Here is a 25,028-nt window from a genome sequence, read left to right on the forward strand (position 1 = left end):
GGAGCAAAATTTTTGCAACACTTTCCCGCTCAAAGAGAGAGAGAGAGAGAGAGAGAGAGAGAGAGAGAGAGAGAGAGAGAGAGAGAGAGAGAGAGAGAGAGAGATAGATATGCTTTATTAGCCTTCTCGGCTATTTCTGTGACTCTTTTACATTTTTACATATACAATATTTTTCTTACATATAACTTCTCTTTTCACATTTCTCTTTTCTAGTATATATGATTTAAGTGCGGTCTTATAACTATTCAGTCGTCCTATGCCCCTAATCGCCATTGGTAGTGCATTGTATTGCTAATCCCTTCGTAATAAAGACTTTTTTGCGCGGACTTTGTTCGCCTTGTATTTATGCGAATCTCGTTGTTTTGCCTTGTCACTCTTCCCCTCCCTGTACCTACCAACTGCATTTCGTCTTTTATTACTTGTGGTAGCATGTTATTGAGCGCTTTGTAGATAAATATACATATATTGTATTCTATTCTTTCTCTAATTGACATAAAACATAGCACTTCCAGCATTTCTTTTACTTTAGTATATCTATTAACTTGCAAAATTGTTCTCATTGCACGATTTTGTGCCACTTGTAATTTATTTAGTTCTGTCTCGCCCATATTTACCATAATGGTAGAGCAGTATTCGAAGTGTGGTGCTATTATTGTTTTATATATTGTACTGCGTGTATATATTGATAATTCATTTCCTATCCTGTTCAAAAAACTTATTTTCTTTCCCACTTTTTTCAATAAAAATTCACAATGGTTTTTGAACACTAGTCTATCGTCTATGAGTATGCCCAAGTATTTCATAACTTCTACCTTTTCCAATTCTATACACTCTTTCGTTAATATTGTAGTTGTCCTGATCATTTCTTTTCTTATACTCCTTATGATCATGTATTTTGTTTTGTTGGCGTTCATTTTTAACATATTTTCTCCCAACCAGTCTTCTAATTTGTACAGGGCTTCTTGTAGTTTTCTTTCTACCTCTTCCGTACTGTATCCTGTTACGTAGACAAGGGTATCATCCGCAAATAACTGTATTGAAGATTCTCTGATCAGTGCCTTTTTTATATCATTTATATAGATTATGAATAGTATCGGTCCTAGTACCGAACCCTGTGGTACACCATAGTCACTTGACAGTTTCGATGACATTTTTTGCCCTAATTTTACCTGTTGGTATCTGTCCGATACATATGATTCGATCCAGTTTAGAACTGTTCCTTTCAATCCGTAGTTGGCCAGTTTTTTAATAAGCTTCGCCCGGTCAATGGTCTCAAATGCTCGTTTTAGGTCCATAAAGAGTACTCCTATCATTTTTTTTTCACTCACTATTATCTTCCATTGGTTTAATACTATTTGGATTGCTGTTTCGCATGAATGATTCTTGCGAAATCCTGATTGTTGTTCTATCAGTGTATTATTTATTGTCAAAAATTTCTCAAGTTGTTGTTTGACGACTAGTTCTAATAATTTTTCGTAGATTGGAAGCATATTTATAGGCCTAAATTCTCCTGCCTTCCGTGTATTTGTCACCTTTGGGATCGGAATCACCGTAGATGTTTTCCATTCCTTTGGGCACACTCCTTGCTTTAATGAGGTGTTAATTACATCCGACAGTTCTTCCCCTATTACATCTATTATCTGCTTTAAGACGTTCGCAGATATACCCTCATCCGTTCCTTTTTTTTTATCATTCATCCTCTGCACTATCTCTTTTAATTCTTCCTTTGTTATAACATCAAATTCTTCCCAGTTGTTCGTGCTTCTATCTACTGCTGTTCCCTCTGTTGTGTCCTGATTGTTTACTAAAGTAAAAAAAGAACGCCAAGTATTAAAAAATCGCCCCTCTAGTTTCGAATGATCTTTACTATATTTTCAGTAAATGAAAAATTTCCTTACCCATTATTTATTGCTAAAATGACATAGTAGGATGATCAAGATAAGAAAAAAAATATGAGATCATTTTAGCATAGCCAAGGATTTTGAATAAATTTTGATTTCTGCAAAGAATCATGTTACACCTCCAACTGTACTGGCTAAAGAGTTTTGTGACTTCAAGCGTTCCCAGAATGATTTTGCGATTAAGATATTGTTATTCTAATTTAATGCACAAATTCACTGTCAAAATTACACACAAACTTGGCGTGGATGGTTTTCAAATGGAAGCTCGGGAAGACACGATTGATCAAATATACTATTCAAAATTAATGGTTTGATGAATAAAATAGATTCCTGAGATAGTGTATAGATGAAAGAGATTAATGAAGAAAATAAAAAAATTAGCAAATATGAATGATTTAATGAATTATTACACAATAAATAACCAGGCGAATGGTTTAAATTATTGAATCAACAAACGAATAGAATGTGGAGAAAGTATGGTTTCAGGAATAAAAGAAATAGACAATCTGGTGAATGAATCAGAGAATGGGATACAGAATACTTGTGATGAACCAGTATATGGATAGGTAGACAAGTAAAAAATTCATACGTGGCTGGATGAAGGATAACGAAATAAGAAACAAATGAATTAGTGGGCATTGAAATTCGCTCTAAATGCAGACGGATGGAGCATTAGCATTCCTTCGCCGAGCTTCCATTTGAAAACCATCCACGCCAAGTTTGTGTGTAATTTTGACAGTGAATTTGTGCATTAAATTAGAATAACAATATCTTAATCGCAAAATCATTCTGGGAACGCTTGAAGTCACAAAACTCTTTAGCCAGTACAGTTGGAGGTGTAACATGATTCTTTGCAGAAATCAAAATTTATTCAAAATCCTTGGCTATGCTAAAATGATCTCATATTTTTTTTCTTATCTTGATCATCCTACTATGTCATTTTAGCAATAAATAATGGGTAAGGAAATTTTTCATTTACTGAAAATATAGTAAAGATCATTCGAAACTAGAGGGGCGATTTTTTAATACTTGGCGTTCTTTTTTTTACTTTTTTGAAGTATTTTTATAGTGATTTCGCTTTTTTTTTTTAGAAGAGTGACAATTAGTAAATATTTTGGAAAATTATACATTTTTTCTTATCTCCAAAAAATTTTTTACAAATGATTTGTTTAAAGTTGAGTAACTACCTTCAGATGGCGAAAGCAATCAACGCTACTAAATATTTATTTTTTCTATGTTGACGGACAAAAACTGTTTAGTCAATTTCAAATGATGTAAATCGTGTCTATATTAGAATGGTCTTATATTTTTTTTCCCTATCATGAAACAAATAATGAGAAAGAAAATTTCAAATTAACAATGATAATATGTGAAGATCATTCAAAACTAAGGTTGCGGTCTTTCAATATTTGTCGCGCTTTTTTTTTACTTTTTTTCAAGTGTTTTCACTACCGAAGAAAAATTTCCGAATAAAAGACCAAAAATGTTCCGAGCTCTTTTTTCTTCTACTAGGCCACTGGTTTAGATCTCGGATGCAAGAAGGAGCATTTTAAAGGGAAGAGCTTACTTTGGTTTATTTTGGTTTACTTTGGTTTATTCGAAAAGTCATTACGACCCTTTTTACGGGTGCTACGTCATTTCGAAAGATGTTGATTTTTGGTTTGTTGGATTCCCCTTTCAATTGGACCGCGTTTTCACATGAAATTTTTTCTCCTCAATTCTACGAGCGAATCCTCAAAAGTTGAGGTTTTAGATTCATTTTTTTTATTGGAAACGATTTTTTCGCTCAATCATCGCGTTTTTAGCAAAAAAAAAAATTTTGAAAATTCCCGCGTATCGCGAGAAATATTAAATTTCACACGATATTTCAAGCGTAAAAAGAGTCGCGTCAGCGATTGTTTATTCACTAAATTTTTTTTAACATTTTCCGCCATGCAATTTTCAGTGAAACTTCAAGTACCTCGATTGTCGTAACTCTGAAACAATAAGGTTTTTTAATGAAATTTGAAGGAAAAGTTTTACCTTTTATTCAATTTCAGCTCATGGGAATGATATCAGATTTTTTTAATTTTTTACTTCAAACAGTTATGGATTGATCTAGGTTTTTCGAGAATCATGAAGTCGTATTAGAATATTCAACGTAGAAAAAGTGTCATTTTTGCTTTTGAATTTTTTATTGATCGATTTCTTTATAATAAGACATGGCACGAAACACTGAAGTGCATTCTTGAGAAACTCATAGAAAAAATACTGTGAATTGTGTAAAAAGTATTCATAAAATGTTTGTCTCATATCAAAGAAACTACCTTTGGTGTACAGCACTTTTTTTCACAATTCACGAAATACACAAGTTTTTAAAAAACGAGCATTGGCATCTCATACCACGTATTCGCTCTGTACGTGGGCGGAGCCAAAAATCTAATACTACTGCATTAATAGTATTAGTGTATTCATGCATACTGCCAGCACCACCGTAAATGGAACTCCGGCGTTTTTGGGGGAACACGTATACACGACGCACGCTCACTTTCAAAGTAGTGCGAGGGCACTACTTTACGCGCACGGAGCGAATAACCTGTTGACTGGTATATACAAAAAAAGTCGGGTCAGTTCTGGTAATAATGTATGATATGCGTACATATTGAACTCTTGTTTTAAATTTTCAACCGATTGGGATGAAAAAGGGTTTACAAGGATTTTTTGTGTTGCCGAATCGACTTCCGGGCTTAATTTTCACCTTGAAAAAGGTGAAAATCGAGCGTTAAGGCTAACATTGTTAGATTTTTCAATGGAAAGTTATTATGCGATATTACTCGAAAATTCCAAGTTCCACACTAGACTCTTTTGTCGAAATAGAACTAAATTCACTATCCCCGAAGAAATTAAAAATAAGGGTTGGGGTGAAATTTTCAGATTTTTCAATGAGAAGTTTTTATGCTATATTACATAAAAAGTATTCGTTTTTGAGGATACCAGATTCTTTTATCGAAATAAAATAAAATTCACCACCCGCGAAAGGATGAAAAAAAAAAAGTTGGGGGTGAAATTTTCAGATTTTTCAATGTGAAAGTTTTTTACATTACATGAAAATTGCAAGTTTTTTAGGACACGAAACTCTTTTATTGAAATGAAAAAAAAATCACTATTCCCTAAGGGGTGAAAAATAAGGTTTGAGGGTGAAATTTCCAGATTTTTCAACGAGAAATTTTATGCTTTTCCACATAGAAACTGTATGTTTTTTGTAGAGCACGAACGTCCTTTATCGAAATAAACCAAAACTCCCGATCTGCCAAGGAGTGAAAAATGAGGGTTGGGGGTGCATTTCAATAGAAGAGTCTAGTGTTCTAAAAAACTCAGAATTTTCATGTAATATAGCACAAAAACTCCCTATTAAGAAATCTAAAAATTTCATCCCCAAACCTTGATTTTCACCCTTTCGCAGGTAGCGAATTTTATTTTACTTCGATGAAAGAATCTGGTACCCTCAAAAACGAACATTTTTTATGTAATATAACGCAAAAATTTCTCATTGAAAAATCTGAAAATTTTACCTCTAACCCTCATTTTTCACCCCCTCGGGGATAGTGAATTTTATTCATTTTCATCCTAAAAAATTTGGATTTTCCATGTAATATAACATAAAAACATGCCGCTAGCAAATCAGAAATATCACTTTCAACCCTTATTTTCATCCTTTTCGAAGGTAGCTACATGAAAATTAAGATTGGGAATGAAATCAGCAACCTCGAAAATCCCAAGAAACAAATTTCCATGTATTTCGATAATTTATTGACTCGTGCCAGTTTTGGCACGAAAACCAGAAAAAAAAAGCTTACTAGTCAACCGGTTAACCCTCTCAGACCGAGACCTATTTCGCGTTGACGGAAAATGATTCCCTTCATAATTTTATCTCAAAATACTTTCTAGTTTCCGAATCCATTGTGACATTTCAGTTTTTTTGTTGGGAAATATGAATTTTTGAATGTTCGCTGCGTGCAGCACCAGGTCCTTAGGGAGCAAAATCAGGAAAATTTACGAATGAATCTAGCACCGAATACCTTAAATACATCATATTAGCTTCCCTTTGAAAGGAAATAACGTTTGGAGTACGAAAAAAAAATGTATACCCACTTTTCTTTTGCGATAACTAAAGCACCTTTTCACACAACGCCAACTCAACATGAAACGCCGACTTCATATTGATATTTCGATGAGTTAAAGCAGTTTATCTCTTGGTTTAGGAGTATCTAAGGTGCAATCTAACCTTGCTTGATTGAAATAGGCAGTTAGAACCACGACCTTACTGACCGATGCAGTTTCATTGGGCCTGGAAGCGCGTGTTGCGTAGAAGCAACATACGGTCCGAGAGGGTTAATAATAAAAAATCAAAAGTAAAAATGAAATTTTTTCCACTCTGTATATTCTAATACGGCTCCATAGTTCTCGAAAATTCCAGATCAATTTATTAACGTACCATGTAGAAATTTTTGGTTGACAAAAATTAGCAAAAAAATCTGATAAAATTTGAATGTGTTGGAATTGAAGAAGAAAAATTTTTTCTCTCCGAATTTTCCAAAAAAACCCATTGTTTTACTACAGTTACCACAATCAATGTACTCGAGGTACCGCTGAAAAATTAAAAAAAAAAAAAAATATATCGAAAATTGAGGAGACAAATTGTTTTATCTGAACTTGCGGCCCAGTTGAAAAAGAAATCAAACGAACGAAAATATCAATGTTTGTTGAAACGATGTAGTACCCGTAATGAAAGTCGTAGAGACTTTTCGAATACACCAAAGTAAAGCTAAATGTCTTCTCTTCAAAATGCGCCTTGTTGCATCTCAATATCTAAACCAGCGGTGCAGTAGCATTAAAAAGAACGTGAGAACATTTTTGGATATGCGTATAGATCTCTCGCCACGCTACGACGAGTAGGAGAGAGAGGGAACGAGTCTTCGCGCGCTGTCTCTCGCGCTCAATCGGGCGCGAGTAGAGGGGATATCGCGTTCAGTGGACTGGGCGAAACGAAACGGGACAAAAGTAACGTTTCGTGCAAAGGACGTATGTCCAAAGGTAAACAAATGCTACTTAAGTCTTTCTGACTCCAAGCGACTAGAGCGTACCGAAACATTCGATTTTAATTGCTTAAATCATCATATCTCGGGATTGAGTAAACGGATTTACTTGCAATAAGGATCAATTGAAAGAGAAAAATCGAAAAAAAATTATCACTAATTTTCAGATTTTTAACTACAATGGTTTATCCGTGAGAACGGTTTGAAAAACGTTATGACGTCATAAATCGACATATTCGCGTATATAAGAGTGCGGCAGGGCTCACGCTGACTTTTCTTTTACACTTTCGTTTTTTTTTAATACTTGGCGTCGAGCCGCTACCGCGTCTCTTGATACTCTCTGTTATCGCTCTAATACTATTTATAAAGTACTCATTGAATTTATCTTGTACATTTTTTGTTGTGTTTGCATTCTCTGGATCCGCTTCAAATACTACTTCCTCATATCTGTCAAATACTTCTTTTTTCCCGTTGATAACCTCTTTCAATGTTTTCCACATTTCGCTAGGCTTGTTTCTATTTCTGTCTATTTTATTTTCAAAATATTCTTTCCTTTTCTTCTTTATGTTCATTACCACAACGTTACGATTTCTTCTATAATCCATCCAGTCTGACCAATTTCCTGTTGCTACAGCTTTTTTATATGATTGATCCCTTTTCTTTGCACATTCTTTGAGCTCATTTGTGTACCATTCTTTACCTATCCATTTTGTTGGAATAGTGATTTTCTTTTTTGGTGCAATAATGTCCAGTATTTGTATTATGTCTCTAATTAACATGTTCGCTTTAGCATCCACAGTATCGTTCTCTACCCACGTTGTCTTTCTTCTTATCCATTGTTGTCGAAAGTTTTCCGTTGTTAGTGCTTTCATATCTCTTGTTACGATTTCTGATTTTTTTTTATTTATACTACCAATTTTTTCTTTTTTCACTATTACCCACCCATGGTCTGTTATCGCCGGTGTCTGTTTTACTTCTACTAACTGTTTTTTATTTGAGAATACTAAGTCGATGGTAGTTTGGCTGTTCTGTGTTATCCTTGTTGCTTGTTTCACGTATTGTTTTAGTCCTAGTGCTAACTGCTGACATTCTAGTTTCTTCGCATAGAATGTTCTTGACCCTACGTCTATATTAAAATCCCCCATAATGATACATTCCCCCTTGTTATTCAAATCTTCACTCAGTTCTTCCAGAAATGAGACAAAATCGGCGTCCGATGAGCTTGGTGAGTGATACACCACTGCTATCGCTCCTCTGAATGTTCTGCTATCATTAATCCATATTGCGACACACCAATAGTTACCTGCTGCTTTTATTGTGTAGAGTACCTTAAATTTAATTTATGGTATTAATTAATTTAAGAGAGAGAGAGAGAGAGAGAGAGAGAGAAAGAGAGAGTAAGCGGGAGGAGAGGGAGAAAGAAAGAATTACTGAAGTATATTTTATTATAGGAGTATATTTTTATTTTTTTTATAGTTTAATTTTTCTTAATTTAATTTATTGGAAAAATTGTCTGACATCGTAGTCATTGCGCCTCCGGTACCAAGCCGCTCGACTGCGGCCTCCCCCGCGTCGGCCTCTTCGGCTTCGCCCGCCGTTCCATCCTCGGTTATCTGAAATGACAATAAAAAATATCATTCAACTCTGGAAACAGTTTTGTTGTGGAAGAAATAACGCTAGCGCCAGCTCTGCTGCGCTCTTATATACGCGATTATGCCGATTTTCTGACGTTTTGGAGTAGAAGATACTCACAGGGACCACCAATGACGACTTGAACGGGAGAGCGAAGCGCTTCTTCTCGCCGTTGTAACTCCGCTCTTTCCTGCGCCTCTTGCTGCTGCTGCAATAGAAGCTGCTGCTGCAGCATTGCCTGCTGGGCAGCCCCAGTTTCCAGCATTTCGAGAAGTTCCGCCCGTTCTCGCTTTTCTTTCTCCTCTTTTTCTTTCCCTTCGTTCTCTTCTTTTCCTTTTTCCTCTTTCGGAGGCTGTTTGCTCCCGGATTTACCCATTTCTGAAAATAAAAGCGAACCAAAATCTTTATTGAATAATTCTAAGGCAATGGATTAATAATTCGTATTTCGAATTCAAAGAAATTTCGATGATTCGAGAAGTCGAAACATTTTACGTCTCATAATCGTCCGCCGTATACACTTTATGTTTTTTGTCCTTCACATTGGCTTCGGTATCTTTCCTTAGCATTTGTACTTTATTTACGTTTCGCGAACAGCCTATATATATCGTCGAACTCGTCTGTATTAGAGATTTTACACGATGTCTACAAATTTGCGAGCACGTTGTTATTCAGTAACGAACCGCTCGCGCGGTAAGTACCTGTGCTCTATTCGCAGTGGAAAGTAATTTTCAGCAGTGATATTTAAAGTTAACAGTGATAAATACAAAAGGGGAAATTGATTAAGGCTCTTCGACAACGCGGATTGGAGTAAGTATTTGGATCAGAGATTTATTGAATATGTTTCCCCCTCTCGTAATCAGCTTGAAGGCGAAAATTCTGATTTTTTTCATTCATGGTAAAAACTTTTAATATACGTTTAATCGCACTCATATCGAAAATAATGAAAAAGAAACATGAACCAACGTGTGAAGGAGGGTGGATCGCGACGATACAATGTTGCCATGCTAAACAATGTGAAAAATTAAAAGAATTTCAAAATGATAAGAATTTAATAAAATTTGGTAAATGTATTCTTTTAAAATATATGAGACGATATAATTTTTTTTAGATGTTTCTACCATATAGATCTCGAGTAACTGAACACTCAAGCTGACCTGTATAAGCATAGAGTTTATATATATACCGTGCATAAAAACTTCGCTTTAACGCTCAATTATTCGATTAGCATGTGGTAAAAAAATTTGAAAAAAATTGTATGTGTATACTTGATACCAAAGAATGTTAACACCACATTTGATCAAATTCTGATTATATCGATTTCGTGTTCCACCCTCCTTAATAAATCGTGGAAGAATATTGTGGAAAGTACTTACCGCTGGTCTTTTGGCGCACTCGTCGAATACTCGAACCAAACTGATACAAAAACGCGGACACTAGTTCACACAAAAATTTTTTTTCTTATTAAATATATCTATAGTTTCGAGCAAGCGCTAAGGACAAGGACGCGTAACCATGTTTATGTTTACGCGTCCTCGTTCTTAGCGCGTTTAACACTCAGTCGTGTGACTTCCGTTTCCGGCGACAGTGGAGAGTGTGAAAAATAAGTGACGGTGCGGGAAAATAAAGGAAAAGGGGAGCGAGGAGATTGGGCGGGACGAAGTGCAAGAGTGCGTAAGGTGGTAAAAAAGGCGAGGAGAGTGGGAGAAAATAAAATAGGGGACGAAGCGGCCGGGGAAAAGAATAGCAGAGGTGAAAGAGGGCGACAGAAGGGAGGAATTGGAGGTTAGGAAGAGCAGAAGGATAGGAAGTGAGAGTAGAGCAACTAGCGGGGAAATTAAAAGGCTGGCAGGAAAGGTAAGGATAAGGAGGAAAGGTGGGCGATAAGGTAGAAGCAGACGAGACAGGTGGATAAAACAGGAAGAGGTAGGTAAGGAGGAAAGTGGGAATCGACGAAGGAAAGGACGGCAAAGGAAAAAGTGTGGATTAGGAATGAAGAAGGAATGGGGGACGAAGCGAGGGCAAAGAGGGAAGTAGAGGGGAAAAGAAAAGGTAGACCGCTCAAGGCGGTGGCGCTGTCAAGGGAGAGAACGTATAGCGAGGGAAACTTGAAGGAGCTATTCGCGGGAAAGAGGAAAGCAGGGGGAAGTGACGAAAAAGAGGAAGAGGAGAGGGTGGAGGAATGGAGGGACGCGTTCAAGAAGAGCAAGGTGGTGCAACGCTCACCGGAGAAAGGAGGAGGTAGGGAAGAAATGTGGAGGGTAATGGCAGAAAAGATTGGGGAGGCAGTGGAGAGAGAAGTGGAAAAGGTGGAAAGAAGGGTGGAGGAGATGGCGAAAGGGTTTGAGAGGAAGGTAGAGGAGTTAGTAAAGGAGGCGAGGAGAGAGAGGGAGGAGTTGATGAGGAGGTGGGAGGAGGATAAAGGGAGGATGATGGAGAGGATAGAGGGGTTGGAAGGGAGGATGAAGGGAGTGGAAGAGGGCGTCAAAGAAGACAGGAGCGGGGGGGTAAGGGGACAGGTAGAAGAGCCGAGGATGGAGGGTGTAGAGAGAAAAGTGAGGGAAATGGACATAAGGCTAGACAAAAATGAGAGAGAGAAAAGAAGAAGTAATGTCTTGGTGAAAGGGGTAAAAATGAGTGAGGGGGAGGATTGGGAGGGGGAAATTGTGAGGATCTGGAACAAGATGGGGATAGAAGGAGGGGTGAAAGGGCGGAGGAGGGTTGGGGGGGTGAGCAGAGAGGGAAGAGGGATGGTGATAGTGGAGCTGGAAGGGATAGAGAGTAAGGCGCAAGTAATGAAGGCCAAGTGGAAGCTGAAGGGCGAGAAGGAGAGGGTGGAGGACGATCTGACACAGATGGAGAGAAGGGTGAAGTGGTTAGTGGAGAGGGACGCGGACAAGGAGAGAAGGAAGGGAAAGAGAGTGAGAGTAGGATACATGAAGATGTGGGTAGAGGGCGAATTGAGAACGTGGGATGAGGTGGCAGAGGGTTGGAGAGAGACGGAGGGAAACGAGTAAGGGAAGAGGCAGAGGGGGATAAGAAGGGGATAAAGAGGGGGGAATATGGGCAAGAGGTAGGACGAGGGAGGATAAAAGGGAAAGGGAAAGAATGCGTTAAAAAGATAGGATTTTGGAATGTGGCGGGAGTAAAAAACAAGGACAAGGAGTTCTGGGAGGGGTTAAGGAACTGGGATGTTGTGGTGTTAATTGAGACGTGGGTGGATAGGAAGGGGTGGGATGGGATCAAGGAGCAGTGGAAAAAAGGCTACAGATGGGAGGTACAGGACGCGAGGAGAAGTAGGGGAAGAGGCAGGGCAAAGGGGGGCATGGAAATGGGAGTGAAAGAGGGGCTGGAAGTGGGGGAAGTAGAGAAAGGGGTGGAGGGTTGGATGGAGAAGAAAGTGAAGATGGGGAGGCACTGGTGGTGGGTGGTAGGGGTGTACGTGAATGGGGATTTAGAAGAGAAAACGGAAATGATGAAGAAATGGATGGAGGAGGAGGGAAGGGAGGAAAGAGTAATAATAGGGGGGGACTTCAATGTAAGAACGGGGACAGAAGGGGGAGGGTGGAGCTGGGAGGGGGATTTACTGGTGGAAGGAGGGAGGAGGTCGAAGGATAAGACAGTGACGAAAGAGGGGAGAAAGTGGTCCCGATTATTGAAGGAAGAAGGGTGGGAGATTCTAAATGGGGGAGTGAAGGGCGACGAGGAGGGGGAATGGACATACGTAGGGGGCAGGGGGAGATCGGTGATAGATTATGTGGTGGTAGGTGAAAAGGTGCGGGACAAAGTAGAGAGACTAGAGGTGGAGGGCAAAGTGGATTCGGATCATATGCCGGTGGTGCTGTGGCTGAGGGTGGGCTGGGGAGGTGAGAAAAGGAAGGGGGGAGGAGGAAAGAGGCATGAAAGAGGAGTGTGGACGGTAGAAGGAGTGCAGAAGTTTAAGGAAGAGTTTGGAGACTGGAGATGGGGGGACCAAGGTGTCGAGGAGGGGTGGAAGGAGTTTGGAAGTAGAATAAAAACGGCGGTGGAGAATGTGGGTAAGGGGAGAAGAAGGGAACAGATGAAGGAGTGGTGGGATGAGGAGTGCAGGGAAGGGAAGGAGAGGCGTAAAAGAGAACTGCGCGAGTGGAGGAAGGATGCAAAGGATAATGACAGGTACCTAGAGGAAAAGAGGAATTATAGAAGACTGTGCGAAGGTAAGAAAAAAGAGGAGGCGAGGAGATGGGAGGAGGAGATAAATGGGATAAGGACGGAAGGGCAAGCATGGGAGGTGATTAATAGGGGGAGGAAAAGAAGGAAAGGGCTTAATAAGGGGGTAAGGCTGGCGGAATGGAATGAGTACTTCAGTGGCGTGTTAGGGGGGGTTGAAGAGAGGTGGGTAGGGGGATCGGAGAGACGGGCGGAGACGGATGGGGAAGAGGAGTTGACGAGGCAGGAGGTGCAGAAGGTGGCCAGGGAACTGAAGGACAGAAAGGCGATGGGGGAGGACGGGGTGCCGAGTGAGGTGTGGAGGTATGGAGGGGAAAACGTGGCGGAAAGTCTGTGGAGGATGTGCTGGAAGGTGTGGGAAGGGGAGGGATGGCCAGATGGATGGAAACAAGGGATAGTGGTGCCGGTGGTGAAAAAAGGGGAAGGGGAGAAGGTGGAGGAATACCGGGGGGTGACACTGACGCAGACAATTTTTTGTTTTTTATGATATGTTTTATGATATTTATTGTTATGTTCTATCTATAGAAAATTCTACAGAACATAAAAATTATAAAAATGAGATATTTTTTCCCCCTATTAATTGAATCCCTTGAAGAAGTTAATTTTTATTAATAATAATATTGGATAAAATTTTAAAAAAAAGCAAACGTAAATATAATGTCAACCCATGCGACTAAATATTATTTGAGCTATATAATATGGAGAAGGTACATGGCACACATTTCATCGCTTCAACTTTTCTTATTTCTTTTGTCTTCAAAACCATATACCTTCATGGCACTATTTAGGATTTTCCTTATGAGCGATCAGAAAATGTAAAAAGACGTTTTCTGGTGGAGAAGGAAATCCGTGCCCACATCAGTTTAGAGCCCAAATATCTCGTACAAAAAATCTAATATTTGTAAATTTTCTTAGAATCAAAATGAAATCAAGTAAAATCGATTTTTAAAATCCGAATAAACTCCTCAACGCATTTCGGGGTAGTGCAATGCTTAACAAAATTGCGGTCAAAATTGAAAACGTACTTAAATTGAAATGCATGTGATATATGATTTTATCCTATATTATCTACATTAATGAAATCTGTTAATTATCATTTTGCATACATTCTCAGGTCATTATTGATAGACATGTTGATTATTCTTGTAATTGTTATTTGACAAATCAAGTCATGCAGAAGCCGCCCGATACGTTTCGTTTCGTGCCATACGGTCATTTATGCAACAGTGCAGGAAGAAAAATTATCCCCCCAACCCTCGGACGATTCAAGAATTTGTGGACCGACTCACTGATCCGCAGTTCGCGAGAATTTTGGAATATATCAATGGTCGGCTCACGGTGCGTTCTGTAACGGACGACAGCGGTGCGCAGCATGCAATCCTGTATGACGAAGACTTCGTGCGGCGAGAAATGAGCGAAGTTACGAAGCTCCTCATTGATGCCACCTTTTGCACTAGACCCAGGATCGAAGGGGTTTATCAATTGATGACAATCATGGGAATTAAACTTAATCACGTAAGAATTAACTAATATCGCAAAATATTTTTCATAATTCAACTGACGTAAGAGAATTCGATTCCGTACGATAAAACAATGCATGAAGACCGCTGCCGGAATTTTTAACACTTTTTCATATGTTGTGTATAGTTTTTTAAATCGGATACCAAAACATTATCTTGAAACGCGTACTAACTGCAGTCAAATTCTTCGAACGTAGTAATAAAAAAGAATCATGTGGAGGGTTACAAAAATAAACTTGCAATTTTTTTCATAAAACATAAGATGCGAACATACGCACGCATTGGTAAAAAATATTTACCACGAATGTATGGAAGAAATCAGAAACAATAATTTATTGAAAATAGAATGCATTGTTTTTGTATAGAAAAAGTTTCCATTTGAAATATTATATAGATAAATTAGTCATTATTTTCTATAACATATATTCCGCTTTTATGAAAAATATTTTGCCCTCTGATGGAATATGTATTCTTCTATAAGTTTCATATAAATATATTTTTGGATAACATTTTTTTCCTTTTTATTGAGTATAGTATACAATGTTGCTATTACTAATATACTTTCGGTACACTTTAATTTTACTTGAGTATCTTTTAAGTATGTTTTTTCGTAATTAATTGGGCAGGATTGAAATCGTATTTTGGTTTAAATGGAATTCAATCTTTTTATATGAAATTTGAAAAATAAATTAACCTGATTGTAAGTCCATTGCATGACCAAATTTAGAGCCAATTTTTTGAATAATAATTGTTGCTATGGTTGGGACTGCTCACATCATATATCATGCACATTAAATCATGCTTACCTATTCGAATGGGTTATAGGGCTTTCCCTTCATATGGGTCTTGATGACAAGGAAAACTCAAGGCGCCTATGAGTCATGCCTGCGTTATATCAGAGAGCACGTCCTGCAGGCGCATATTATACTTGTGATGAGTGATTTTGAACGCGCATTACGCAATGCCGTTCTACAAGTATACCCAATGGCTCACAGTACGGGTTGTAATACCCATTACGATCGGGTGAGTATCGAATGGAGAAGTAGAAATGATAAAGGATATAATATTCGTATTGCAATTTTTATGCGTATTTTTAATAGTTTAAATTTATGTTGATAATTCTAGGGGTATCCTTAACTGTATTTTCGATGATCGTTTTTGACATTCCAGCCATTTACAGATATAACAATTTTCATTCTCATATAAACATTGCTTTGTAGATAACGTTGAGTTATTAACCCCTCATGGCTATTTCGTCAGCACTACCGAACTATAGTGTACGAAAAGGGAAAAAAATAATGTACTGGATTTCAGGCAATATACAGAAAAGCCAAGGTCCTTCAACTCGCCAACGTTCTTCGGACAAATGACGTAGCGAAAACTTTTTTCAAAAAAGTTTTAGCTCTGGCGTACTTGCCGGCAGAACTAATAACTACGAAGTTCCGGGAACTACACAACAATTTGCCAGGAACACTGAAGACGCAATTCCGCACATTTTGCAATTATTATGATCGATATTGGATCCGAACGGTCAGGCCAGAGGGGTTCAGTGTATACGGGTTGAGCCGTAGAACGAACAATATAATCGAGTCCTACCACAGCCGGCTTCAACATCATTTAGGAAGACGCCCTGGACCATGGGATTTTTTATGTAAGTCGAACTTATAGTTCAACTCAACCACAAGCAACTTATATCTCCAACAAATAGAGAAAACGTGATAAAAATTGATGCTATTTTTTGTTTCAGGCAAAATACTAAAATTGCAGTCAAAAATTCAAACCGATATTGCACGATTAAAAAATAATGTGAACATCGGCCGCCATGCGAGATATTCAACTGTTTTTAAACAAAACAAACTCACAAAAGGTTTCATTTCTTTATTAATATATTTTTTCCAATTTCAAAGGCGCATTCGAGCTAAAATTCGTAATGCATGTTGTTATACCTCGTTCTCAGTGCCTCATTTGCAAATGTACACATATTATTTTCGAAATTGGAAGTAAATTAGTACATTTCAAAAGAAACATGTCAATTCATTTATTTACTTTTCACCTAGCATGGCGTCAATTACATATGCTCGAGATCACAGTTGAGGAGTTCATGGATAAAGCTGCTTCTTTAAAGGGAAACATCGATTTTCGTATGGCACAACAGTTAACTGAACAGGAGAACGATGAAATCCAAGAGCTACAAGAGCCTCCAGCAATCAGACCATTAGGTAAATTTCGTTATTAAACTCAATTCAAGCTTGTTGATAACTCTGGAGCACTCAAAATACTGTTATCTTTAAATTATTTCAGATCCAGATTTCGAACAAGAAATCTTTGCTGAAGAGCCACCACGATGGCTCTTGGACAATGCAGAAAACGGTAAATAATACGATGTAATTTTATATATTAGGGAGACTAACGAGTTATGAAATTTCCGTAGATGTCGATATACGTCGATAACGGCATTATTCTTGGGTGTTTTTAATAATAATAGCCTTTGAAGATTATTTCTAGAATGTTGCATTGGAGTAAATAGTAAATTATGGTATGGAATTTAGCAACAATCAATTTACAAAATCTCACAATCATGATAATGATAATCACTGATAAATGTTTACTCTGTCTTTTGTATAACTGTTATTATTAAATTTTTTCTGAAGACCGAAAATCTAAGAATTAAAAAAATAAAGTTTTATGTATCTGTTCGACAGGAAATCAACCGATTGTGGTAAATGAGGAAATCGAAGGATATTCTTCGCCTGATGAGAATGGTAGTTTTCGCAGAACAATTTTCATAATGAGTAGAATTGTTTTTGTTTAATCTGTGATTAAAAATCCAATTATTTACATGCATTTGTTTTTGTAGAACACAACCCGGATGATCTGATAGCCAATGATCTGGAAGAGGTTGTTGAAGAAGCTCCCCAGCTCAGAAATATTGGTATTTCACAGATTTTTTCAATCCACTGACTATTAGGAAAACTTATATCGATGAAATTCAACAAATGAAATTGAAACAAGTCAAAAACGAAACGTTATGGATTTCCTCCATAGAAAATCAACGGATCGTAGTAAACGAGGATATTCTTCACCGGATGATAGTGCTAATTATTCCCAAAACCATTTTCATAACAACTAGTATTGTGCTTGTTCAATCTGTAACTAAAAGTCCAATTATTTACTTTCATTTGCTCTTTTTGTTGTAGAAGATGACCCGGTCGAACTCATGGCTAATGATTTGGAGGAGGTTGTAGAAGAGGCTCCCCAGCCCAGAAATATCGGTAACCATTTCATAGGCTTTTTCAATCTACTGTTAGAAAAAATTATATCTATGATTTTATATCAACAACTGATAATGTAAGAATTGAAAAATAAAATATTATGAATTCGTTTGGTAGAAAATCAACCAATCGTGATAGACGAGGAGTTTGAAGCGTATTCGACGCCCGGCGATAATGGTAATTTTTCATAAAGTTTTTATCATAATCGTTATTATTGTATTTGTTTAATCTATAACTGAAAATCTAATTATTTATGTGCGCATTTTCTTTCTAGAAGATGACCCGGATGAACTCATAGCCGATGGTTCAGCAGCCATAGAAGAAGCTCCCCAGCCCAGAAATATTGGTAATTATTATATTTCGATGGATTTTTCCAGTGTACTAATCATTACAAACACTGGTATCAACGATTGTTTTTAAACCACCAAAACTGTAAAAATAAAATAATAGAACTTATGTATAGAAATATAATTTATGTCGATGTTTACAGCGGTAGGTGCTATCCGAAGACAAAGCAATTCGGTGATTCGTAATGAGTTTGTTGTAGGCCCTGCATCGGAGCCAAATTCGGCGAGACAAAAAAGAAATAAGCGTCGGAAAGGTAAGATATTCCGGCGAGGGAAATTGATGGTTTAGGATTATGGATTAGGAAGTATCATACAGATTTTTAAAAATTACAGCGATGAGAAAAAGAGCGGTGGCACGTCGATTTGCCGAACGGAGGGAGGAATCTGCTGAAACACAAGAGCAGGAGGAACGGAGGGAGGAATCTGCTGAAACACAAGAGCAGGAGGAACGGAGGGAGGAATCTGCTGAAACACAAGAGCAGGAGGAACGGAGAGAGGAATCTGCTGAAACACAAGAGCAGGAGGAACCTCAAGAAGCCGAGAACCGTCGACATAGCGAGGAGAATAATGGTAGCATCATCATTATCAATGCAATTTTCTCGTTAAATTAAAAAAATATTCGATGAACCTATTTTTTACAGCTTATCTTTTCCGACTTTAAAGTCAATTGAATGTTTTCAGTTTCATCGTTCTCATGAAATTTGCATATAATGGAAAGGGATGTAAAAATAGCAGTTGAACTTGTAGAGCATAAAATTCTTCGTACGTATAAAGTAGAGTCTTTTCTGCGTAGATAATTATTAATGTTTAGTGTAATAGTAAATAGCCTCTATATCTAGCAAAAGCATTTACGAGTCATAATTATGCGTTTCGAGTGGGAAAGATCACGGAAAATAATGGAAAATATGGAAATGTGAATGAAGAATATAAGTAAGAGCTGAAAGGGAATGGGGGCTGGAATTTGGTTAAAAAAGAGGGAAGGGCGGTAAGAATAAAAATGCAAAATTGTAAAGGTAACGCTATGAACCGCATTGAGATGATAAAAAGGAAGATGTGGGGGACAAATATACGGAGGAATAATTATTATGTAAAAAAAGAATACAATTAGACGGATTAGCGGGAGCGGTGGTGGGGCGAAAAGACAAAAGAAGATTTATGAAGCTGGTGGATAAAGGGAGAAAGATAACGGAGGAAATGGATACATTACTTCATGGGGTTGTTGCGGAAGTGTCAGAAAGGGTACTCATACGAGTGAAGGTTATAAGACGTAGAAATATCTCGAAAAGGGAAATACAGAGAGCGATCAAGAGCAGCAGAATAGAGATCCTCAGACGTGATGATATTTCGATCGAAGTTTCTTAGTGCTGAAAGTATAAATGGTATAAATAATTTGACAGATAAGGCCCGAAGGGTGGAGAACAGATCGGAGGGGTGGCAGGTTGAACAATAATCTCCGAAGGAGGGTGTGTCGCCGAAACACCAAAAGAGCTTCAAATAAGGTTTCGGTACCATATGAATATCTCGTTACAAAAAACCTGGTCAACAAACAGATAGCAAACGAAATGGGGAAGTTAATCGTACTGATAAGGCAAGGAAGGGTAGGGGGACAGGGGATAATGTATATACGGTAATTAGAGTTAACCCATTAATGCGCAAAACGACAAGCAAGGCTGTGAGACGGATTTAGGCTTGTTAAACATCCTAACGGCGAACGCACAGGAAAACTTAACCGCGAAACGGCGTGAATGGGTGAAAATTGTGAGGGAGAAGAACATGCTCACGGAAGTATGCAACGATGCGGCCAGCTTTTACAAATAAAGAAATAGGAATAAAAAGCATTATACTGGAAGACAAGATAAATATTTAACACAAAAAACGAAAGAAATGTAGAAAAAATCGAGCTGCTCGTAAAATTTAGTTGACGTGGATATAAAGCGAAAATTTTTCCCTAACGTAATAACGTTCATGATCAATTGAATATTGTTTTCTAAATTGATTATAAGAAACAACTATTGCGGTTAGGAATATCTACGATTTTTTTGAACTACTTCATTATTCGATATTCAATAGTTCAACTCTAAATTTTTACGCTCTACAAGTTCAGTTACTAAAATCCTTACAATTATTCTTCATCTTAAACGACTGTCCACTACTTAACAAAAATTACTATCAATGTCATTGAAGTGACTGGTATCTCGAACAATATAGGATGTGAAAAAAGTTCTCAATGAAAGTTATAGTGAATATAAATTTTCCCCGAAGATACATTGATCGCACTGTTTCAGACATGTTTGCAAAAACGGATTGTTCGTTTCGAGGTGCGCATTTGTTGAATTACAATTTTTTGAACAATTTGAAAAACTTATAAAATATTTAGGACGATTTCTTGTGTTCATAATGATGTATTTACACACTGTTCCTCCAAGAGTTATTCCATGTCAAATGGACGGCTGAGTTTGAAATAACATTGCAATAGTTCTCAAATTTCATCTCGATTTTATAGTAACACGCCTTGTCATTGCTTCGCCTTTGTATATATTTTCCAAATTGACAATTCAATACCGATATTATGATGAATAGTTAGTTTTGGAAGTACAGCACTTGTGGAATTATTCCATCTAATATTTAATAATTCTATAGGCATGAAACAATGGTGAAAAAAACTTGAAGTAACTTCGTTACATATCCACCGACTTATTAACATGGAATAACTCGTACTCGTAATGATATGAACGTTTCAAAATGAATGTGTGCTTGTAGTATGTAAAAAATCATTTCGCATCAAAAACTCATCATGATAAGTAATTTCAACTCTATGGCTTATTATTTAGTGTCCAATTATAGAAAATGACAAATTATTGTCATGTATCTAATTTTCCTTCAAATAATGTAGTATCAATTGTTAAGACGTTTTGTTAAATTATTATATCATAAACTATTCTGTAGTTAAAAAGATTTTTCCGTCGGATGTCCTATCTGGGGGGGGGGGGGGGGGCGTCTATTTCGGGGACCAATGATTTACAAGGTCGATTTTCATTCGATTCAATACGGAAGAGGGGGGAAGGGAAAACTATTTTCAAAATTTGATTTGGGACGAACCATGCACTCCGATCAGTATCTACATTCCTATCTGTATAAAAAATTAAACATTGATTTTTTTTCGTATGTACCTTGTCGGCAGATCTGTCAGGCCGCTTCTCTTCGGAGTCAACGTGGCCCGCGGTGAAGTCAGCATTTTATCCGAGTATTAGTGATTCTTAGGGCCGCTTCTCATCTGAGTTAACGTGGCCCGTGGTTTCACTAGTGCTCGTTTTATGTACATACAATTTTTCGTAAATTCGCATTTATGAAACTTGCCGGCAGATCTGTCGGACCGCTTCTCTCTGGAGTTAACGTGGCCCGCAGTGAAGTCAGCATTTTATCCGAGTATTAGTGATTCTTAGGGCCGTTTCTCATCTGAGTTAACGTGGCCCGTGGTTTCACTAGTGCTCGTTTTATGTACATACAATTTTTCGTAAAATGGCGTTTATGAAACTTGCCGGCAGATCTGTCGGACCGCTTCTCTCTGGAGTTAACGTGGCCCGCGGTGAAGTCAGCATTTGATCCAAGTACTAGTAACTCTTAGGGCCGCTTCTCATCTGAGTTAAGGTGGCCCATGGTTTTATTAGTGCTTATTTCATATTCGTAAGATTGTTTATGAAACTTGCCAACAAATCCGTCGGGCCGCTTCTCTCCGGAGTTAACGTGGCCCGCAGTGAAGTTGGCATTTGATCCGAGTATTTATTTCTTGCGCTGACGGCGGAAAAGGTGACGTAGATACTGTGAAGTTCATGTTCGTAACAAAGTCAAGCCGGTAATATTCAATCCAAGAACAAATCATTTTGACATTTGAATGGAAGGGCCCTTCATTTTTTTGTCTATTTGATCCATAATTTTGGTTGAATATTAGTGTTTAATTTGTTAATAATCTATACAGATCAATATTTTCCAAATAGCTAAAAATGCTCCGTAAAAATTAAATAATAATGTACAGAGACAAAATAGATAAAGCTTAGTCAATTTCAAAAGATTTAATTTTAGAGCATATCTTGAAACGTTCATTTCGTTATCACATAATTAATATTTTATTATATGGAACTTTGTGTACTCCTTGTTACGATTTTTTTTCAGATTCGTGCAAGGTGTGCTTATTGGCGAAAGCGACGCACCTCTACCTGCCCTGTGGGCATTGCTGTTGTTGTTCCGACTGTGCAGAAGTCTTATGGAACCAATTTTTAGAAAGACGGTGTCCAATATGTCGGACACGGGCATCCGAAGCTCCTCGAAGAATATTCCAACCGTCAGAATTTTGAAAAAAATGAATAAATAAATGAAAAAAATATATCTACATAATATTTCTACATAGAAGGAAATTATATTACAAGTAATTGATTTTGTGTCCTCTGAATGTCCTATCATTTTAACCTTTCGAGTACATCTGGGGTCCAGCGGCCTCAGCGCCAACTTTGAAGATAAATATAGAGCTCTTAGAGCCTACAGACAGAATTCCCCACACCCTTAACTATAGTTCGAAGAGTTCTCTGTAGGTGGGTCCCATATCGCATGAACCGCGCGAGATCGAGCGATAAAGTTTTTGTGCTGAGGGCCGCTGGACCCTGATGTGTGTACTTCGTGTAATACTTTTTTGTAAATTGCGGATTTTTTTTCGATTTGCAAGTGTTGTTGACCGTAAAAAAAAAGTAAATCCCATCATCACAATACCGTATATTTTTTTTGCAACTGAAAAACATTTTCTTCACAATTTGTCTGCAGATGACTTATAAATTTCACAATCGAATCAGTGATAAGATAGCTTTTGGCACCTTTTTTGAAACTGTTACTAGGGATATTGCCTCTACATAGTTCGCTATTTTTCAAATTATTCTGTATCATTTCTTTCCACCGGAATGCATCGATTGTCTTTCCTAATCGTAACATATCTGGAATTTCGATTATTATTATTATTATTATTCGAAAATAATTTTTTGGTCAGACATTCGTCCGACTCAGAATGATCGGGCTATAAAAGAAAGTGACATAGAGTTTTTCTAGATATTTTGAGCGGAAAGAGTTGTTGCATATGTCAAAATGATACTTGCTTAACCTTCATAAATAAACAGAAAAATTTTCACTCCAAAATGTCTCGTATTCAATAAATACTCTTATTAATCAGCCAATATTGTACTTTTTTTCAATGAAACTATCGTATATAATGATACTTCCTGAAACTTGTATTCAATTATCTATCAAATTAACGGAGTTACGATTTTTTATGAATGAAAGTTTTTTTTCACGACTTTGCTCGTTTCCGTGCGATTTTGACCACTAAAAATTTTTTTTTTCCAAATTGATTCTACCGTATTCTAGATAAATTGAACTTCATTTTGGTTTTGGTTTTTTCAAATCGGACGTCTCTTCATAGTAAGCCTTTAAAAATTGATAGGGGGCCACACTAGACCCGGTGTATATTTCCAAGAATTTGTCAGAGATGTATCCTCAAAGGATTAAGGAGGGTGGCTAGCGACGATACAATGTTGCCATGCTAAACCATGGTAAATACATAAAAAATTTCAAAATGATAAGAATTTAATAAAATTTGGTGAACATATTCTTTAGTGCCAAATTTGACACTACAATTTTTTTAAGATTTTTCTTCTGTACAGTTATCGAGTAATTGATCACTAAAGTTCATGTGCATAAGCATAGCGTTTCCATATATTATTCCGGGCATAAGAAATCTGCTTTAATGCGTAATTACTCGATAACTAAGCAGAAGAAAATTTTGAAAAAAATTTTGTCTGCGCACTTGATGTTGAAGAACATTATCACCAAATTTGATCAATTTCTTATCATTTTGACGAATGTAGCCACCCTCCTTAACTTGATCCAAACCTCAGAGGCTAAATAATTGATGTTTTTCTGGATATCAGAGTCGTACATATTTCTGATGTAAGTACAAACATTAAAATACGATTTTAACTTCGTGGTGAACAGGGGGCGCCACCATGTGTTCGTTTTTGTAACTATCGCTATACGCATTGTTCGCCATTCCAAACGTTCGCTGTTTCAACGTTCGCTATTTCGAGAGTTCGCCATTCCGTACATCGAAGTTTTCATCATTCGAAATATTTACTCTCGATTTTTAGCGACTATATATTTTGGTCTTTCTATAAAACAAACACTTTTCATTTGGAATTCGGAAAATATGAACTTCTTGCAATACTATGTTCTATTTTCTATGCATTCTAATAAGAGCAGATGGTCTGAATGAATTTCGAAGAAAGCGCGTTCGAAGAAAAAATATCACATTAAATACATAATCTATTAATTGGTCTATCGAGAATAAAATATTCGAATTACTTATGCGTCGTGAATTTGATACGGCAAATTTTGAAATTTCGAAAAATTAGTCGTTCTACTATTTGGTTGTTCGACATTTTGAGCCCCACCCGGGCTAAATCAACTAAAAAAAATTCCATCTAATTTACGTGCAGCATTAAAATTTATTATATCAATTCGAGGCCAAGTATTTTCTAATAAATTGAAAAAAGTTACCATTTGAGTTACGTGCAGCACTAAAATTTATGATATTAATCGAAGGACAAGTAATTTATGAGTAACTCCAAATTTCAACATTATGGAACTGTTTTAAGAAGCTTTTAAATCCAAAAAAATCTTATGCAAGCTAGTCATTTCTTACTCTATGATGGCAGAGACAATCGATTTTTTCAGACTTTCAGAAGCTACTGATATTATTCACAATATTCGACGTCGATTGGATCGATAGAAATTATGTTTAAATATGAGTTAAAAGTACTTGTCCGGCCCATCACTTTTCATTTAAATCAAATAAAAATCAATCATAAAAAAACGAAACTGTACGGGAGAATCCGGTTAAAAATTTATTGAAATGCGATTTAGGTTAGTTATGCCGAATGAAATTCGTTCGCTGGAAGAAGTGAGAAGTAAACACTGCCGTCTTAGCAATACAAACTGGGGAGTTATTTTGGAAGCTTCAACATATTTAATGTGCAAA

General features: G+C 37.2%; 2 protein-coding genes across 3 annotated transcripts; one reads left to right on the forward strand and one right to left on the reverse strand.

Annotated features, from left to right (window-relative positions):
* Positions 1-8,432: 8,432 nt before the first annotated feature.
* On the reverse strand, positions 8,433-10,562 carry LOC122417089 (uncharacterized). The gene is made up of 3 exons (XM_043430349.1): positions 9,982-10,562; positions 8,729-8,986; positions 8,433-8,589 (listed from the first exon to the last, which is right to left on the reverse strand). The coding sequence occupies exons 2-3, from the start codon at positions 8,982-8,984 to the stop codon at positions 8,474-8,476; spliced, it is 372 nt and encodes a 123-aa protein (XP_043286284.1). The 5' UTR covers positions 8,985-8,986; positions 9,982-10,562; the 3' UTR covers positions 8,433-8,473.
* A 1,956-nt stretch (positions 10,563-12,518) lies between these two features.
* Positions 12,519-22,380, forward strand: LOC122417333 (uncharacterized). 2 transcript variants are annotated; one of them, XM_043430767.1, is made up of 16 exons: positions 12,519-12,760; positions 13,984-14,329; positions 15,160-15,357; positions 15,649-15,985; positions 16,082-16,201; positions 16,392-16,553; positions 16,636-16,704; positions 17,037-17,096; positions 17,192-17,266; positions 17,532-17,606; positions 17,724-17,783; positions 17,881-17,952; positions 18,097-18,207; positions 18,287-18,523; positions 20,239-20,271; positions 22,124-22,380. In XM_043430767.1, exons 1-16 carry the CDS (start codon positions 12,666-12,668, stop codon positions 22,303-22,305), a joined length of 2,232 nt encoding a protein of 743 aa, XP_043286702.1. In that variant the 5' UTR covers positions 12,519-12,665; the 3' UTR covers positions 22,306-22,380. The 2 variants fall into 2 exon arrangements, with proteins under 2 accessions (XP_043286702.1, XP_043286703.1); XM_043430768.1 differs by lacking the exon at positions 20,239-20,271 and having other exon boundaries at positions 12,522-12,760.
* The last annotated feature ends 2,648 nt before the right edge of the window (positions 22,381-25,028 follow it).

The sequence above is a fragment of the Venturia canescens genome, chromosome 10, assembly GCF_019457755.1.
Source record: "Venturia canescens isolate UGA chromosome 10, ASM1945775v1, whole genome shotgun sequence".
Lineage (NCBI taxonomy): Eukaryota > Metazoa > Arthropoda > Insecta > Hymenoptera > Ichneumonidae > Venturia > Venturia canescens.

What these genes read in the sequence shown, in the direction of transcription:
- LOC122417089 (XM_043430349.1), bottom strand. Translation starts at nt 8,984, where the DNA reads ATGGGTAAATCCGGGAGCAAACAGCCTCCGAAAGAGGAAAAAGGAAAA. An exon ending in AGTCGTCATTGGTGGTCCCT is followed by an intron (nt 8,590 to 8,728) that starts GTGAGTATCTTC and finishes TTGTCATTTCAG; the next exon opens with ATAACCGAGGATGGAACGGC.
- LOC122417333 (XM_043430767.1), top strand. Translation starts at nt 12,666, where the DNA reads ATGAAGGAGTGGTGGGATGAGGAGTGCAGGGAAGGGAAGGAGAGGCGT. An exon ending in TGGACCATGGGATTTTTTAT is followed by an intron (nt 15,986 to 16,081) that starts GTAAGTCGAACT and finishes TTTTTGTTTCAG; the next exon opens with GCAAAATACTAAAATTGCAG. An exon ending in TCCCCAGCTCAGAAATATTG is followed by an intron (nt 17,267 to 17,531) that starts GTATTTCACAGA and finishes TTTTTGTTGTAG; the next exon opens with AAGATGACCCGGTCGAACTC.